This window comes from Coptis chinensis, chromosome 2, assembly GCF_015680905.1.
Source record: "Coptis chinensis isolate HL-2020 chromosome 2, ASM1568090v1, whole genome shotgun sequence".
Lineage (NCBI taxonomy): Eukaryota > Viridiplantae > Streptophyta > Magnoliopsida > Ranunculales > Ranunculaceae > Coptis > Coptis chinensis.
The window spans coordinates 102,304,160-102,322,085 of NC_141457.1; the positions used below are offsets into that span (position 1 = coordinate 102,304,160).

The following is a 17,926-nucleotide window of genomic DNA, read 5'->3' on the forward strand; positions in this document are numbered from 1 at the left end:
ATATGTTCCAGAGGTGAGCCATTCAGAAGCACTCTAAAGGAGACAGATGCCATATAACAATTGATGAGTGCTCTCCATTTTCTTGAGAAGCCAAGTTTCTCAAAGATTTGGTCAAGCAAACTCCACTCAATTCTGTCATAAGTTTTGCCATATCTACTTTTAGAGCCAACCAACCTTGCTCGTTCTTTTTCATTTTATCCATTATGTGAAAAACTTCACTTGCTAGACCCACATTATCACCAATGCTTCTTCCTTTAATAAAAGCCCCTTGGAAAGGAGAAACTATCTTGTGGAGGTGTTGTTTTAACATATTTGCTAAAATCTTGGAGATGATCTTATAGGTAAAATTACACAAGCTTATTGGTCTGAACTTTGAGAGGTGTTCAGGGTTAGTGACTTTGGGTATTAGAGCAATGAATGTCTCATTTATCTTAGGATGTAAGACACCATAGGTGAAGAAGTGTTGGACCCCATTAGAGATGGAGTCCCTCACTATGTCCGAGCACTTTTGGTAGAAAACTCCCTAGAACCCATCTGGTCCAGGAGCTTTAAGACTACCCATGCTCTTGACCACACTCCAAATATCATTAAAAGAAGGCACCATAGTGAGAATATCATTTTCTCTATTAGTAATACAAGATTTAAAAAGGCTTAAAATGTCAGGATCTCTCTTAGGTTGATAAGAGGCAAACAAAGAGTTGAAATAAGTATTAATGGTCTTGCCCACATTGTTTCTGCCAGCCTGCCAAGTTCCATTGTCATCCTTAATCCTGTCCACTTGGTTTTTTCCTTCTTCGGTATATGGTAGATAGGTGGAAGAACTTCGTATTCTTCCCCCCTCCTTCAACCAATGCATGTTGGACTTATTCTTCCAGTACATTTCTTCTCTTTCCATCCATTCAGAAAGTTGATATTTAAGAAGCAAAGGCTTTTTATAGTCATTCTCTGAAAAAGGTTGCACCATAGAGACATTTTCTAGCTCTGTTTGAATCATTTTTATGTTAGTGAAAATGTTGCCAAAGCACTCCTTATTCTATTTTCCAAGTCTGTTTCTGGTTTTCTCCAGTTTTTTTATGACAGCCAGATCAAGATTTATATCAATAAACCCATCAAGACCAACAGGTCTGCTATTGTGGCAAAAAGGCCTAGTATCATGTAGGAGAGCATTACCATGATCACTAGCAAAATCACCATTGTTAACAACATGGTGGTTATTGTCATTATCACAAACATTGTTAGTATTACAACTATGATTATTTGAATTAGAAGCATGTGAAACAGAAGTAATCACATTATTATATACAGCTATAGGCAAAATATTTCTATTCCTATCCCTATTATTATAATTATAATTATAATCATTATTTCTATTGTTAAAGATATAGTAATTATGTTTATCGCAAGAAACATGTTCATTCCAAACCTTGGCTATAACAGGTTTACAAGAATCATCTTGTAGCCACATATCAAAAACCTAAAAGGTTTAGCAGTTATTCCAAGCCTTGCAAAAGGTTTAGCAAGAATCATCCTGACTTAACAAAGTCGATGACCATTATTTATAATTTTTAACTCGAGAATCCAACCCACCCAGGGTAGCACAGTGCAACTCTTTAACGAGTTGGCAATTGGCATACCTCAAAATCTCAAACTAATCTCGCTCCTATCACTCTTTCAGTCCTAAAATATCCATTTTTCTTATTTTCAGACCCAACCTCAAAAAAATTACTACAAAACATTCATTTTTTTTTTCCAATCTCAAAACAAAGCAAAACAAAAGCCTTCTTCTTCTTCAATGGCGATGTCGATTAGGCTTTTCTTCCTCGCTCTTCTTCTCCTCGCTTCTCCTTTCCTTCAAGGTATGTTTTTATTTCTTCATTTGTAAACATTCTCCATCATTAGATCTAGATCTTTCGTAACACATCAGATTCATTATTAATCCAATCAATTACTTTTATGGCTTCGTTAGGAGATCAGATCAGTGTTTTATATCAAACGTTAATTACGAGGATTGTATTATTATTTTGGGTCAACAGTTGTTAGGTGTGAATCTGATTCTGAGTCGGAATCAGAAGGAAGTGGTGAGCTTGGAATTGTTGATGATGGGGTTCAAGATTTTGCTGATTTCACTCCTGCGCCTGGAATTGATACTGTTACTGTTTTCCCCAAAAATTCTGCAAGGAGTAAGAAGTTTTAATCTAAATAAATTATTCGTTGTTTGATCTTGTTATTGATTTCGACTGTCTAATTATGTTTTGTAATTTTCGTGCAGTTGTACCTGCAGGAGAAGAGGCTGAGCTACTCGTTGGACTGAATAATGAGGGTAAATCGTCTATTGGCAATATTGATCTGCTTTGCTATTGTTAATAATTGAATGTAGTTCAACTTCATTATCTATAGTTTGCATTTGGTAATAAAAAATTCCCGTTTAGTAACTGCATTGATTTAACGATTTGGATGGCTTTGTAGGGGAATCCACTGTGAATGTCATTGCTATTAAGGCCAGTCTCCATCTTCCTTTTGATCATCGTCTCTTGGTCCAGAATCTTACTGTGCAGGTAATCTATGTTTAGTATCTTGATTTTGCATATCTGGATCAACTTTGTTTTGTCTTGTATTACTGCGTAGTATTAGTTTTGTGCGTGGTAAATTTTGAAGATAGCAATTTGAATCTATTAAACCTTGATGGCTTGATGTGTACTCTTGGAGGTGGTGGTGATGATATCACCTTTGGGGCTGAGTAGAGTGTTGGATAAAATCTTAAAACTGAATTAGAAACTTTTCTGTAAGGCGTTTTTTTTCATTTTTATTAGGTCAAGTAAAATCCAGCTTCTAAAATATTGAAATATATCCATAGCTAAACTTTTACAGTCTTACTGTGGTCTGTGACTAAACAAAACTAGTAGAAAAAACTGATGAAGATTTTTTTTTGGATAATAAGATTAACTTTGTTTTGGTTTGTCTTCTTGTTTGTTTTTCCTCCTGATCTTGAAGATTTTCTTTCTCGTTAGTTTTCTATCTTTTGACTGATATCAGTTAGTTTATTTATTTGTTTTTTTTAATTGTAAAAATGATATGATGATACAAACAACACGCAATGTATGCTACAATTAGTAAGAATTATGTCATTCAAAAAAAAGTTTTTTTTATGATATATTCGTCTTGTGTCTATTTGATGGATTTTCTATTTATCATGATATCTGGATAGAAGCTACGAGAAATGCATATGCAACAATAATCTGATGCAAAGGCATTATGTTTTTCAGTTTCATATGTCTTGTTGTATTGTATTAATGAACTTCGAGTATAACTGTGGTTCAAACTGAAGTTTGATAGATAATTGATTGTCCACATCAATCCTAGTAGATTGGGTTAATATTTAGCTGATGATGATTGGTTTAAGTGTGGCTATTTGATGTGCCAAATTGAGGCCAAGTCAATATTCTTTTTGATGCTATCAACTTAACAAGTTCTATTTGTGTGACACTCGGATAGTTTTAGGTTTTCTTGTGGTCTTCTCTTTCAGCTACAAATAATGGAAAACTTGATTTGTCGTTATTGGAACTGTAGGAGTTTAACAATGCAACAGTGCCGTTATCAGCGCAGGCAACTTTCCCATACATCTTTGGTGTTAGCAAATTTTTGCAGGTCTGCTTTCTCTCCCTCTTTTTTATCAAATATATGCAGTTAACCTTTTTTGTTTACTGAAGAGGTGCAATCTAACTTAATTGTAGTTATGGCTTGTTTGTTCTGGTTCTGCATTTGATGCATGATCAGTTAATCGCCATCGAAAGAACTAGGGAGTTTTTGCTTTGTTCTTGCATCTAATTCTCTTTTACTATTGCAGCCTGGAACCTTTGATCTTGTGGGGACAATCATTTATGAAATAGACCAGACTCCGCACCAGAGCGTTTTCTATAATGGCACGATTGAAGTTGTTGAGGCTAGTGGTTTTATCAGCATCGAGTCTGTTTTTCTTTTTACCCTTGGTGTTGCGCTTCTTGGCCTCGGTGGGTTGTGGATATATGGCCAAATACAAAACCTTTCCAAGGTAAGTAAATTATGTCTGCAAAATCCAAGTTACTGAAATAATTGTCAAGTGTAAAATGAAACCTAGTTCATGCAATGGGAAAATTGTCAAAATGTTTTATGCTGTTTGTCTTTGAATCACTTTATCGTATATAAAAATTTGAAGTGGGTGCAAAGATTCCATTAATGATGAGAATTAGTAATATATGAAATGTCTCCATCAGAGTAAATATCTTATTGCTGTAACATTCATGATTAACTGATTTTTGTTTGTCTGCTCGCCTAGAAAACAAAGAGGTCACCAAAAGTGGAAGTTGGCACTGGAACTACTGATGCCTCCATGGATGAATGGTTGCAGGTAAAATTTTGTGTACATGTGTTCAGTAAAAAAAGGTCTTTTTTGTGCATCCTCATCTTGCAATGTGAGTAATGGTAATTCTTTCTTCACTATGATCAGGGGACTGCATATGCTCAAGCAGCGTCGAACAAGCTGAAAAAGAAAAAGTAGTGGACTTCTCCGTGCTTTTAGCTTAGAGGACCTACAGGGAAGTGAGATCTGCTATTGACATTATGGATTTGAGGCTCCTTGGAAAGGCCCATAGCTGATAGTTTAGTGTGTACCAGAAAAGGCATACTCCTCTTTTTCTAGTATGTTTTCGTTTTATTAGAGCTTCTAGTGCTGTTTTAGTTGAGCTTCGCTTGCGAATGACCCAAATTTTGTGGCAAAAACTACAGTTTTGTTGATAGATTTTTAGTAAGGTCTTTTATCTTTCCCATTTAAATGATTTTCTTTCCACTCCTCGCAAACTTCAGTTTGCTATTTTGAAGCATTCAGTTTGTGATGTCCTAAATTGTAAGCTTACAATGAATTCTCACTAAAAATGGTATCGCGTTTTACTTTAATTCAGTGTGTACATAAGGTAATGTATGCAGATAACAGAACCTGCTTCTTGTAATTTTGCAAGGATCTAATGCCATGATACTTTCTACTTACATAAACCCTCCAGTTCTGACCTTTTAACCAACGGAAGTGCAAAAAATTTGAGATTTTAGCAACAGTAATAGTTTACAAATTCTTCGAAGACCTACAACTGAAAATTGAATGGACTCTTTATGTGCAATGCGGCGTGCTTGTTTCCGTAAATTCTTGGGATACACTAGCCAACGACAATCTTACCCCTGTTTTAGTAGGGAGTCAAGAATGGATATTCCGTCTAACATGTACAAGTTAGCATGAAAAAACCAACACTTTAGCAGGAGTTACCTGCAAAACAGCTGTTTATAGCAAGGACAGGGCGTTCTTCTTTCTCATCCTCTCAAGATCAAGCCTGAACAATTGGCTGCACGCTTTGCGTACCCTTATAAGTGCTTTAGGTCCAATCTGTGGTCTGTAAAGAGTAATGCATCATTTGTATTTTCAGCAAAATATGTTCAACTTATTCGTTAGTTTTTTATTTTATGTCCCCTTCTATTGTGAGTCGAAATATCGCAATGGGCTGTAGTGTAGCCGTGCAGGGGACATCCGAGCTTAACTTGTTTTCTAAAATTAATCAAATGTTATTTTACCGATTTCGATGGTTTCAGGCTTTCAGCCGCCATACCTGGTCATCTTGTGGTTGGGTGCTCAGTTACTTGGCAATCAAAAATTGGTTGTTTTATCACATAGAAGTGATAGAACTTCAGTGTTTCTAAGATTGTTCTTTTAAAAAAAAAAAAAAGATTGTTCTGGATAAAAGCGTCCAACAACAGCTCAAACAAACAGTAAATTTATGCAATACTACCATTTAAGCCTATGAATTTGTTAAAATATTTCATTTTACCCCATTTATTTTTATTAGAATGCAAACCACTTTAGACTTACCTATCGGGCTCATTTTACCTATCCGGCCTATTCCATTCCAACACAGTTATGTGACAGATGATACATGTCTTGTATCATTGTGCTACACGTATATATGTCATATATACGTTATATATCATGATAATATATAATATGTATCATCTGCCACATCACTATGTCAATCACTATGTTAGATGAAGACAAAAAATAAATAAGCATAAAATAAAACACATCAGCAATCGGGTGCCTGAAATTGTTGGGATAGATAAAATGGAATTTCATTACAAATTCAGCCATCAATCTTCACTATTATCGAAAACTAGCGACCTAATTTCACACTAATCACTTTTCTTTTTATCTTTTTTGCAATCAGCAAAAGAAACATAAAAGTATATAAAAAATCAAACGACCTGCAGTTACTTTTTAAGGAAACTTGGACGCACAGTTATTTATGTTTCCCTTTGAGTGTCATTTCTAATCAGGGCATTCAGTATATCCTTTTTAAGGTGCCGCTTGATTGATTGATAAGTGAAAAGAGAAAAGTTGAACATGGGAGAAAATACGGTGCTCCCACTCACGTCCCCACATTCTATTTTCCTTCGGCAGCAGTTCTTCGTGCTTCCTAAAAAGAGTGTTCAATAAACCCTAAAGAGTTTCATCTTACTTACCAACTAACACGTGTCACAAACCCATGTACTCCCATAGATTTCCTTTATTTAAGGAGTGCATAAAAATAGCAAAACCCTTGTGCAAGCTATACAAATACAACGCCACTCTCCTCATTCCCTTCCAACAACAATATAATCCTTTATTTTTAGCCTCTTCCTTAAATTCTTGCTTCTCATCTTCCTTCAATTCAATCTCTGCCTTTGTTCTACCATTAAACAATGGCTTCTCTTCAGGAAACTATTTGTAAAAATTCTACAGGAGAGAAATTATCAAGCAAAGAGGTATTCAATTACAATTATTCAAAGGAAGAGTTCAGTGGAGTTGAAGTAGAACTTGCTGAAGCTTTACTTCAACTTGATTATCCTCCTCGGCTTTTCGATCCAAAATTTTCAACTAGATGGGGACGTAAAAGAAAACGATCTGCTGACGTTACTCCACCTTCATCTCCAACTCCGGATCCTCAACCTTCTTGTAACAATAATGAAGACGTCAAGAAGGAAAATATTTCAAGTCCTACTTCTCCACTTTCGTTTCCAAACAAAGATTTTGAGACGAAGAAACAGTTTGAAAGAAAATCTTTCAAGGTAAAGATTGAAAAACCCCCTTCACCACCTGTTCTTCGGGTAAACAGTAACGATAACGTGGCGGTGAAGATGGAACAGCATCTCTCTTTGTATCTCTCAGTCAACCAGATTATCTCTCAAAATCTTCTTGTATCAGAAAATCTACCAAAAACAAGATAATGGTATTAATCTCTTTCCCTTTCCTGGTTTTACTTTTTTAGTAATTTTAAGCTATTGTGTTTCTTCAATTTCATGCTTTTAGGGTTTTCTTGATCGAACTTTAATTCTAAAACTTTTTTCTATGTAGGGTAATCAAGCTGCAGCATTGAAAAACTCTATTGCAATGTTATCTTTAGAGCAAGGACAACTTCAACAGGAATATAAGGAAGCTCAGGCTCGTCGTGAAAAGTTAAAAGCAGAGAACAAGATGTATAAAGAGTTGCAGATGAGGAAACTTGAAGAAAGAAGGCAGCAAAAGATTGCACTTGATGATGATTCAGGTGTAACAACAGAACTAACTCTTGGTCTTGGCCCAGCAAACGTTACAACCATTGGTTCAAGAGAAGTTGGAGATAAGGTAGTAGAAAAAAAGAGACCAAGTATTGACTTGAGTACAAGAGAAGTACATAGAGATTTGATGTGCCATGAATCTCTACCGTACATTGAGAATCAGATGGTGAATGTGCAAACGGAGATGTTTTCTAGAGCAGAGGAGATTATGAGATTGAATAATTCTGTTTCTATGCCGTTTGATTTGAATGAGAAAGCAAATGTTTCAGCTCAAGCAAGAAAAAGGAGGAAGGAGATGAAAAATGAGTCCTTTGGCAGGCAACCACGGTATCTATGACGATAATTATCCCTTTCATTATTTTATTTTTTTATCATTTTTTGGGTAATTTTTCAGTGCATCTGATGATGATGACAGCGTAAGCTCCAATACTACTGCCAGTGTAGATAATTCAAGGCATTTTTATTATTTTATAATTCTATGATAATTCCAGTCACTTATCATTGGTGTGACTGTGTAAGGTTTTAGTGGAAAGCGATTAAGTAGGGTTAGAATTTGAGAAGTTGTAGAATTCTCGGAAGTTTAATTCATTGACCATTTGAGAGTTAGTTAAGAGAGGGAGTGATTTTGCGAGATATTCGTATTATTAGGAGCTATTGTAATTAATTGGCCTTTTAGAAAGTAACAGCTGTTTATATCCAGAATGTGTCCTATTTCCGCTTTCTCTTCTAGTTTTAACTTTTTTGTGTAAGGAGTTTGCCAAATCAAGGTAATGTATTAGTATGCAAAGCAAAAAACTGAAAAAGCACCACTTATAGAACAAAAGAATAACATAGTAAGAAATGCAAACCAAAATTTTTAAACAAATGATAAAAATTCAAAATTTCATAAACGGTCTTGTGTTTAGGCCTAATCATGGCTAAATTAAATGAAGACCCACTACGACACAGGCATAGGGCTTTATCTGTAAGTGCCTTGTTTTGGGCCTTTTCACAACCCAAATTGGTGGTTTGCCATAAAGTTGATGGAGGTTGTTAACTTGTCTGGCGCTCTTTTTGAGAAACCACATATGATGTGTGCCATTGGTTTGGTGTGGCACATAGGTCTTATGCCCGTTTTACCAATATCAGTGTTCGATTTTGATTTGGGCTAATTCTGATCATGCAAGTTTGCTAGACGTGGCCAACTCCCGTATAAAGGGTGTATGCAACCTAGTAATTGAATAGGGGTGCGGTAGTGGAGCTTTTGTAAAAAATGGAAAAAAAATTCAGGGGTGCGAATCCTTATATGTAACTAATCCATTTATATATTGCGAAGATTGGTGATCATCCAAAAAAGCTTTGATAGATAAGGTGAGAAAACGGCATAATTGGGAGTTTGATGTACAAGTAAAGCATCTAAATTCCATATAGAATGGATGTCAAGTCTTTAAATCTAGCTAGACGGTTTGCTAAACTATCCTTTTTCTACTCAGATGCAGGCATTGACGACGCCTAGACACCAAATTACCAAAGAAAAGGTCTTCCTGTACAATCCTGATTCCTACTGTCACTTTATTTGCCAAGGCCCGGCCCGTGAGGAAGTACTGAAATAGTAGTACGGTTGTACCCCTACAGAAAGACTCTTCTCCCCAGTGTGACAGTAGAAAGTTGTGCGATACTCCCATCTACTTGGCAGTGACACGTTGGCAGAGACATACAAACCTTTTCCTAAATAACATTCCCTTCCAAGTTCCAACACAATACTCATTGCTCTCATCATCTCTTTCAGATTCCTCTTTTTTTTTTTTTTCTTATATAATCTTTCTCAAATTCTTTTGCTGTGTATTTTTTTCACCACTAGCAATGAATTCTGGGCTAAACTCTGGTAGAAAAGCAGTAATGTTGAAAGCTAGTAGCAGCAAGCAAGTTTTCAATTACAACTTCTCTATGGAAGATTTCGCCGAAACTGAACTAGATGCTGCTGAAGCACTTGTTCAGCTGCAAGCTCTTGGTTGCTCATCGATCTCCCCTTTCTCGTCAACTCAATGGGGTCGTAAGAGAAGACGTTCTGCTGATGTTACTCCTCCTCATGTTGCTATTCCCTATTGTAGTACTGTAAAAGAAAATAACAGTGTTGGAGTTATGTTAGATAATTTTACTTCAAGGCCTGAAACCCTTTTAACAGATAACGTCGCGGTGAAGATGGAACCTTCAGTACGCGCTGGAATTTCTCTCTCCTTATCGCTTGGCGTTTCAGATTCTATTTCCGAATCATCTATCGAGGAATATAGTACTGCTACCAAAAGGAGAAGGATGGTATAAGCAACACGCGCGGTTTTCTTTTTCTCATGATTTCATGCTTCTTTTTAAGATTTTCTCTTACATAAGTGTGACGTGTTTTTGCCCTATGTAGAGCAAGGACTTGTGGTTGAAGAAAGAAGACTTGTTGTCCACTCAACAAGAAGAACTAAAAGAGGTGAGTTTTGAATCTTAACTGCACGTATCCTACATTAACTTGTTTGTTTTCCCATGAAATTAGTTTGTAAATTTGATTCATCAGGCAATTGGAAAGGTAAAGGTGTACCATGACAAGGTGATAGTTATGAACAAAAAGTGCAAAGATTTGTGTGATACAAAACTGGAGAAGATGAGGACGCAAACATTGGCAGAAGAAATTGGTGATCCAGGAGCAGCATTAGAACTCACACTCGGGCCTAAACCTATTAATGAGAGAATCACAACTATTGGCTCTGGAAAAGTTGAAGATAAAGAGCAACATATAGATTTAATGGGTCATGAACAACTGTCTCTAATCTCCAATAGTGGAATGGCTGATGGACAGAAAATGTTGAAGAGTTTTTATTATGATTTTACTATTCCGCTTGATTTGGAGAAAGCGTTGATGATGCCATACTCGAGCAAGAAATTGGAAGAATAAGATCATCCAACTATCCAAGAGAATTCGTTGTACAGTAAGACCACCACACTACTTATTGTTATATATATTTTGGTAACTACTACTAATTGTTATATTGTAATTGTCATTAATAATTATTACTAGTATTACTACTATGCAGGGGAGGATCCAGGGGGGCTGCACCCCACCCCACCCCAACTTTCCCAAACAAAAAATATTAGTAGTGGTAATTATATAGAATTTACCCCCAAAAAAAAAATGGTAGTGTAAATTAGTAATAACAGCCCACCTTGAGAGGGAAAGAAGTTTGATTTTAGAACTGAAATTGTAAATAAAGGAAAAAGGTTAAATTAGCATTATGTCATAGCAGTAGCATTAATCGTAATTGGCACAGTATAGCCTTCAACAAAATTAGAGATTTTAGAGAGTTAGAGATGTGAATTGGCATAAATAGGGAGAACAGATTGGACTAGTTCAAAGTTTAACCAGAATAAGAACAGAGCATTTGTAGTCTTTAACAAAGAAGACTACTCTGATGCCTAAACTGGTACAGTACTAGGTAGTACAATGCATGTAAATATCATGGAGAAGCTACTCATGTCACTTTAACAAAGAAGAAACTCCTCATCCTCAAGTCTACTTGCATATAGAAACTAGAATTTGTCGTGGAGGTTTTCCAGGTCTTCTAGCATGCATAGTTGATAAATTGTCCACCAATAGCACGTCGCCCTTATGCCATCTTATATCCACGCCAATCTCATTTAAGATCTTCATGTATGTTTCACTTACTTGTGGGGGTATTGGCGATCCGTCTCCAAGTTGCGGTTTCTGGCCATATCCGCGTATGTTGTATGTCCAAAGTCTCTTCCCTTGCAGTGTCCGAATGGGTTCCAAGGGACCAAAGGTGACCTTTGTACTTCCATTCTCCATTAGTTCAATCGATGAGCATGCCATTTTTTCCTTCGCTCTTAAAGAAACAAGAAGAGATAATATTAAATTCAGGGGATAAGGGATGTATATTTTGAAACATGCATGAAACTCTGACTTAGGTATGTAGATTTAGGTATTCCGTTTTGACTATGTAAAACTCTGAAACTTGTGCAAATTTGTACACAGAATTTTTTAGAAAGAAGTATCTACTCCATAAAGGGATTCCTTTGAGCGACTTCCTTAAGTATATACAGTTGATTTGCATTGAAATACACACACCTAATCTTCAATATGAGTGTTGCCGTCAAATTTCAAAGATACATGCCCAAGGCTTGAAAATTGCTCTGGCTTGGTTATGGTTAGCTGAAGATAGTTTGCGTAAGTGTAACTAAATGACTTAACTGAAAGCAGCGTTCAGTTCAAATACCATCCTTATATCTAACGCCGAACTGAGCATATGGAAGCAGTGAAAGCTATGCCTATCTTCCATGAAAGGAGTGTAAATTTCAAATTTTCGGCAATCTGTGCTTACCGTTCCTCAGCTTCGGCCAGGTCATTGGTTCCAAGTACAGATGCTAAAGTATTCCCCACAACTAGTTGATCAGTGTCTTCTTTCGGGAATACCAACTCTGCTACAAAACCAACACCTTCGAGTTTCTCCATAAATTCCGGCAGCCTTTTCTCCATCTCTCGCAACAAAACCCAACTCCTCGCAATGGACGTCTCGCCACCTTCAGATGAAGGTATGGTACAACAAAAGAATATCTTGGATGGTTGATTCTTCATCTGCATTCACCACATAAAGCACACTCAGTAAACAAAAGATAAACAACAACAATAATACACTAACTATGCGGTCAAAATGGTTATTAGTACCAAGGACATCTCGTGATGAAAATCAATAAAAAGATGGAGTGGAGCTTCATTAGCAGTGTAAACTCTGTGATCCACTTTGACTCTTGGAGCTACACCTACATAATCCATTTCGTCCCACCCAAATGCCTCAACCACACGCCTAAAATCCCCACCACTTTCCACATTGAACCCTCGAAACAGCACTGCACCGTGTTGCGCAAGTGTTGCACATAACCAATCTTTATTTTGAGTAATTCCTACAACCAAATCTTCAACACTGGATCTTGAAGTATCAATTGAAATGAGTGTTTTTGGCAGCACTGCCCCAGCAAACACCTTCTCCTCTGGAAATGCTTATTTCAACAAAAAAATTATCCATTTCAATTTTATTCCATATCTTCATTAACTATATGAGCCTACTATATACAGGCGTTAACTGTGACTTCTTATGCAAATCGTCAGCTAGCACGCCATCAATTAACTAATGGAGCCTCGCATGGCAATTACTTTATCAAAAGTGCCACGCAAACTATATAATATCAAGATGCAACGAAGAGAACTTCAACCTGTCGAAAAATGCCTGACACGCACCTTTGAGACACCACGTGGTTTGTCAGTTTGTAACATCTATTTTGGATTTTTGGCTAAAACACCATGTGGTGCATGCATACAATAGAATAATAACACTGAAGCATGAAAGCGTCGTACTGAAATTTTAATGTTTATTTTCTTTTAGTTGTTAAATTGTGACGCGATCACGTGAACATAGTCACGTAATTATTTGCTAATCAACATGACGCTAGCCCTTCTGGTTTTCTCCTCAGCAATTACAGATTCAAACTCTAATGGCATGGATTCTCAAGGTTAGACTAGGAGCACGAAAAGTGAAGCTACAACAAGATATATAGTGGGGTTGGTTATATGAACTCAACTCCAAAGTTATTCCACTCTGAAGATGAATTTAAGGCTAATTTTTTTTATAGAGATATGCATCATATGGTAGTTTCTATAAAAAATCAGTTCAATTGAATATATTTAGTTTTGTCAAAAATTATACTGAAATTAAAAAAAATAAATAGACCGTTTGATAATTTCATAACATTATAAATAATTTTTGACGAAATTGTACATCTTCAAATAAATTAATTTTTTGTGTAAATAATTTCTATTAATCTCCACAAAAAATTAACTTTCTAATTTATTGTATTTAGTGATAGAGCATTTAGTGGAATTCATATAGCCTTCTCCATATTTATATATTCTTCTGATATATATTCTCTAGACTAGCAGTGTTGAAACTTGGAAGTTGAAACTGCCTTAAAGGTTATCTCTATTAAAAGTTGTTATCTCTAGAGAAAATGTTGAAAGTTGTTCTATGAAACACTCTATGTCGGATGAGATTGAAAGGGCGATAGTAAACCCAAGATACCGAAAACTCGGCCCACGAGTAGATTTGAAATGGGCTGAAAGATTATGATCCAAAATAGATAGTAAACCCAACCCAACTCTAACCCTAACTGTCGACGCATATATGTGAGATATCAGAACTCGTCAGTAAAAATATCTTTTCCACATGATTCCTCGTTATCCACAGAGAGAGAAATAAAGGGATAGGCAAGCAAATGACGAAATCAAAATGAACAGAAATGAAGCTTAGCTTTTTTAAGCTAGGACATGTTGTTCATCAATTTAACTTCCATGACTCTGATGCTTGCCTTTTTACTATGCTCCTCTCATATATTTTTTCCTCTTTCGTGGTATTTTTCAATTAATAGATTTTCATGTTTACCATTATTTTTGCTAAGGTCGCATTTGTTACGTTTTTATTGTTCGTTGATGCATGGGGATTTTCTGGAACGGTCTTCTTTTATTTGTTTATTTTTTAAGAATAAAAAATGTGTCACTTTTATGGTAAAATATCAAGTTTGATTATTTATTTTTCACCTCGCTTCAATCAATGCAGCTGAACGTTGTTTCTGTTTCTTTGTTTTTTATGGTAAGAACTTTGTTTCTTTCAATCTTGATTTGTTATCAATATTTTAATGCTTCCAAAAGTTGGTTGAGATTGGATCTGCGTATATTTCTTTTCTTCAAAAGTGTCAGATATGCACATAATTTATATACATGTTGGATTCCAAATCAAAAGTAAAATTAAAATATTTATTTAGATTTGCTTATAATTTTTTCTTTTCTTTTCTTCTGTTAGTAATTTTACTGTAGTCGCCATTCGTCAATGCATTGTTGAAATTGTAAAGCATTTTTGTTCTGAATTTGTTCTACCTTTTGCTCACCATTCCAGTATAAATATCAAATATGTGAACTCCATCCTAAATATGATCTGGGAGAAGTTATAGCATATTTGCATCAACAAACCCGTGCCCAGCGTATCATTGATAAGCTGGCCGCTTAAGAAAGTTAAAATTGTGCATTTAAGAATCTGTTTGCTCGCTACCATATTGTCCACGTTGTGGGACTGAGTGGCCGCTTAAGAAAGTTAAAATTGTGCATTTAAGAATCTGTTTGCTCGCTAGTCGCTACCATATTGTCCACGTTGTGGTACTGACTCCTGACTCATGTTACATTCAAGGTTTTTTTTTTTTTTGGACTTTCTCCAAGACTCCAACTTATAAGAAAAAGATGGTCAGTTGAACAAGGAAAATCTCTGACGTTCAACTGGCGTTCAGGCACTGAGCTAAGCATGCGAGACACACAAAGACATGCCCTTTATATGTTGGGTTGGGCTAAAATTCTGGTTGCATCACTTGCCATGAACTTTACTCAACAATTAACTGGGTAATGACTCGTGATCTGAGTTTCCAACATGCATATGGTGAAAAAGTTTCATTTCTCTTATTTCTAAATGTCACAAATGCCATCTTTTTATTTGTCGATGCCGGTGTCTTACAAAGAAGCGTATAGCATCTCAAAGAACCTGGCTCATCTAATCTTTGTTGTTTAATTTTAAAACATTTCACTTCATGCAAATAGTTTTTTTTTTTTTTTATAGGGTCAGGTAAATAGTATGAACTGCACTATTGTTGTGAAAAAAATATAATACAAGCCCTCATTTCTATTATGATCCGTCATGAAAAGATGGTTTGAATGACACTTACTTCGCTAATCAGCACAAGTTTGATGAACCGTAATTAGGAACGCATAGTAAGTGATGCATTAGCGACTTAGTGAATAGTGAGTGCCAGACTACCAGTAAGGCGCAGTAACCATATCTGGAGATGATTGTAATCTTTAAATGAATTATAGGAGACTTTCTATGTCAGTTTTGTTGTGCATGGTATATTGCTATACGATTAGTTCTCCAAATTTCCAAAGACAGCTATATACCCCTTCAATTTATGGAGAAAATGTCTTCAGAACTAGAAAATCGGTGCACACAATAAACATGGGACCCCATCACCTTTATACTTAAAGAACTCCTGTTTTTATTATCTCCTTAACCACTTCTGTGTTTATATAAATATGATCTAAAGGACTAAAGAAGTTGTATCAGAAAGAAGCCAATTACTTGTAACCTTCTTTAGCTCTTGAGCTTGTCTCTAGTTCTCTTATTAGTTATTAGTAACAGAACATTGGCTTTTCGCAATGTGGGCTCTTCTCTTCAGTAGGAGAGCTTTATTTGGCTTCTCATTTACATTACTATTAATTGCGGGCTTCTGCTACTGCGATGATAAGTTTGTTGAGGTCGTTGGTACCACAAAATGTGCTGATTGCAAGGAAAATGATCTCAAAAATAGCCAAGTTTTTTCAGGTATATAATACTCGAGTGAGCACATAAAATCATACGGCTTAGCTATAAGTAGTGTGTTTGGTTAATTTTAAACAGTTGTCTAAATCTTAAAAATTTGTAGTAGTAATGTAGAAGCTTTTATTAGCTGTGCCTTATTCTCTCAGAATAATATGCTGAAATCTACTATGCTCGAATAGAAGAAAATATCACTCGGTAATGAAATTTATGCACATATCTGTTCACTACTTTGTGCAGGGATTCGTGTAGTCATATCTTGCAAGGATTCAGATGAGAAGTTCAAGACAAGAGGAGTCGGTGAGCTTGATGAAGAAGGAAAGTTCAAAGTTGTCCTGCCAAGCGAAATCACGAAAGATGATGGACAGTTGAATGAAGAATGCTATGCGCAGCTGCAAAGTGAACCAAAAGCAGCTTGCCCCACCAACAATGGCTTGGAGGCCTCAAAGATTATCTTCAAATCCAAGGACAACAGGAAACTCACATTAGTTCCTGCCAGTGAACTGCTTTACTCATCAATTACATGCCCATCAACCTCCTTCGCCTTCTTTCCAAAGATTAAACCACTACCATTCCCAAAATTCAAAAAACCTCTTCCACCACCCATCCCAAAATTCAAGAAGCCACTTCCTCCATCCCTCCCAAAGTACAAGAAGCCATTTCCACCACCACTCCCAAAATACACAAAACCACTTCCTCCACCTTTCCCTAAGACTCCTATCTTCAAAAAGCCTTTTCCTCCATTCCCTAAGGTTTCTCCAATCTATAAAAAACCATTTCCACCTTCACCAGCATCCTCTCCTTTACCTACACTATCACCTATCCCTAAGACTCCTATCTCCAAAAAACCTTTTCCTGCATTCCCTAAGGTTTTTGCAACCTATCAAAAACCATTTCCACGTTTACCTACACTACCACCTATCGCTAAGCCCCCTCTCCCCGCTATTCCCAAGTTCAAACCCCTCCCGCTGCCTCCTTTCATTTTCAAGAAACCTTTTCCAAAGCCCAATCTGCCTCCTTTCAATGCTCTCCCTCCAAAATCCCCATTTGGGGGCTGACCACCAGACCATTACCTATCCCCTATTCCTATAAACAGTTGTCCAAAAATCCCAGATGCAAGTTGCATAATTAAGAACATGATACTTATTTCATCCTCGCAAATGAAGTCTCCATGGAAATGCAATCCATTATCAATGCTACTAGTACTATACCAAATTTACTATTGTTCTTGTTATATTGTGAGCCTGGGGTCATGTAATTGAAATTGTAACAATGTCATGTTAATTCTAAATAGCCCAAGAATAATTTTCTTCCCAATTAAATTGTCACTGAAACTGCCAAGAGTACATGAACTCACATCTCACACGAAGGGCTCACACAGGGAGATCCCTACATGCTATAAGCAGAGCTAGAATTGACTTACTAAAATTATACCAATGAAGCGTATGCATGCATGCTTCACCTTGAGGGGCTAATCACTTACTTTTTACACATTAAAAGAGCCTTCAAAAAGTACATAACCAAAAAGAAAAGAGCATGGCACGTAGAGCGTACATACGCAAGCTTTATTATAAAAATAAAGATTGAAATCAGACTTGTGTTTCAAAAATCTATTCCTTCAGCCATTACCGAGCAAGTTGTGTTGTTGAAAAAAAGCCAAAAAAGTATCTTACTAAATTAACGAGTCAAGAAAGTGTCCTTAGGTCTGGTCTCACCACCACCACCAAAGGTGACGCGAAATCAAAACAAATGCTGCCACTACCATAAGGTCCAAGATTTTAATGAAGTTGGCCTCAAAGCCACGACTTTGGAGAGAGTTACAAACCAAGACATGACAACTTTCAAACCCCTCAAATAACTGTCATAAACATAATAGA

General features: G+C 36.3%; 5 protein-coding genes across 5 annotated transcripts; 4 read left to right on the forward strand and 1 right to left on the reverse strand.

The window, feature by feature from the left end:
* The first annotated feature begins 1,662 nt into the window (after positions 1-1,662).
* Positions 1,663-4,929, forward strand: LOC147519787 (Translocon-associated protein (TRAP), alpha subunit). Its single transcript, XM_086591335.1, has 8 exons — positions 1,663-1,856; positions 2,034-2,180; positions 2,270-2,320; positions 2,467-2,555; positions 3,568-3,645; positions 3,845-4,048; positions 4,313-4,384; positions 4,484-4,929. Exons 1-8 carry the CDS (start codon positions 1,793-1,795, stop codon positions 4,532-4,534), a joined length of 756 nt encoding a protein of 251 aa, XP_086447461.1. The 5' UTR covers positions 1,663-1,792; the 3' UTR covers positions 4,535-4,929.
* Positions 4,930-6,392: 1,463 nt separating this feature from the next.
* Positions 6,393-8,330, forward strand: LOC147519788 (uncharacterized). Its single transcript, XM_086591336.1, has 2 exons — positions 6,393-7,280; positions 7,406-8,330. The coding sequence occupies exons 1-2, from the start codon at positions 7,278-7,280 to the stop codon at positions 7,943-7,945; spliced, it is 543 nt and encodes a 180-aa protein (XP_086447462.1). The 5' UTR covers positions 6,393-7,277; the 3' UTR covers positions 7,946-8,330.
* Positions 8,331-8,958: 628 nt separating this feature from the next.
* LOC147519789 (uncharacterized) lies at positions 8,959-10,662 on the forward strand. The gene is made up of 3 exons (XM_086591337.1): positions 8,959-9,903; positions 10,001-10,063; positions 10,148-10,662. Exons 1-3 carry the CDS (start codon positions 9,451-9,453, stop codon positions 10,523-10,525), a joined length of 894 nt encoding a protein of 297 aa, XP_086447463.1. The 5' UTR covers positions 8,959-9,450; the 3' UTR covers positions 10,526-10,662.
* Positions 10,663-10,922: 260 nt separating this feature from the next.
* LOC147519790 (clavaminate synthase-like protein At3g21360) lies at positions 10,923-12,794 on the reverse strand. Its single transcript, XM_086591338.1, has 3 exons — positions 12,311-12,794; positions 11,967-12,220; positions 10,923-11,471 (listed from the first exon to the last, which is right to left on the reverse strand). The coding sequence occupies exons 1-3, from the start codon at positions 12,416-12,418 to the stop codon at positions 11,141-11,143; spliced, it is 693 nt and encodes a 230-aa protein (XP_086447464.1). The 5' UTR covers positions 12,419-12,794; the 3' UTR covers positions 10,923-11,140.
* Positions 12,795-15,783: 2,989 nt separating this feature from the next.
* LOC147519791 (uncharacterized) lies at positions 15,784-17,371 on the forward strand. The gene is made up of 2 exons (XM_086591339.1): positions 15,784-16,055; positions 16,290-17,371. Exons 1-2 carry the CDS (start codon positions 15,890-15,892, stop codon positions 17,105-17,107), a joined length of 984 nt encoding a protein of 327 aa, XP_086447465.1. The 5' UTR covers positions 15,784-15,889; the 3' UTR covers positions 17,108-17,371.
* Positions 17,372-17,926: the final 555 nt, after the last annotated feature.

Coding starts and splice junctions, on each gene's coding strand:
- LOC147519787 (XM_086591335.1), top strand. CDS start 1,793: ATGGCGATGTCGATTAGGCTTTTCTTCCTCGCTCTTCTTCTCCTCGCT. Junction 2,321..2,466: donor CGTTGGACTGAATAATGAGG/GTAAATCGTCTA, acceptor ATGGCTTTGTAG/GGGAATCCACTGTGAATGTC. Junction 4,385..4,483: donor CCATGGATGAATGGTTGCAG/GTAAAATTTTGT, acceptor CACTATGATCAG/GGGACTGCATATGCTCAAGC.
- LOC147519790 (XM_086591338.1), bottom strand. CDS start 12,418: ATGGATTATGTAGGTGTAGCTCCAAGAGTCAAAGTGGATCACAGAGTT. Junction 12,221..12,310: donor TTCATCACGAGATGTCCTTG/GTACTAATAACC, acceptor TGGTGAATGCAG/ATGAAGAATCAACCATCCAA. Junction 11,472..11,966: donor CTGGCCGAAGCTGAGGAACG/GTAAGCACAGAT, acceptor TGTTTCTTTAAG/AGCGAAGGAAAAAATGGCAT.
- LOC147519789 (XM_086591337.1), top strand. CDS start 9,451: ATGAATTCTGGGCTAAACTCTGGTAGAAAAGCAGTAATGTTGAAAGCT. Junction 9,904..10,000: donor CTACCAAAAGGAGAAGGATG/GTATAAGCAACA, acceptor TGCCCTATGTAG/AGCAAGGACTTGTGGTTGAA. Junction 10,064..10,147: donor AACAAGAAGAACTAAAAGAG/GTGAGTTTTGAA, acceptor TTGATTCATCAG/GCAATTGGAAAGGTAAAGGT.
- LOC147519791 (XM_086591339.1), top strand. CDS start 15,890: ATGTGGGCTCTTCTCTTCAGTAGGAGAGCTTTATTTGGCTTCTCATTT. Junction 16,056..16,289: donor AAATAGCCAAGTTTTTTCAG/GTATATAATACT, acceptor TACTTTGTGCAG/GGATTCGTGTAGTCATATCT.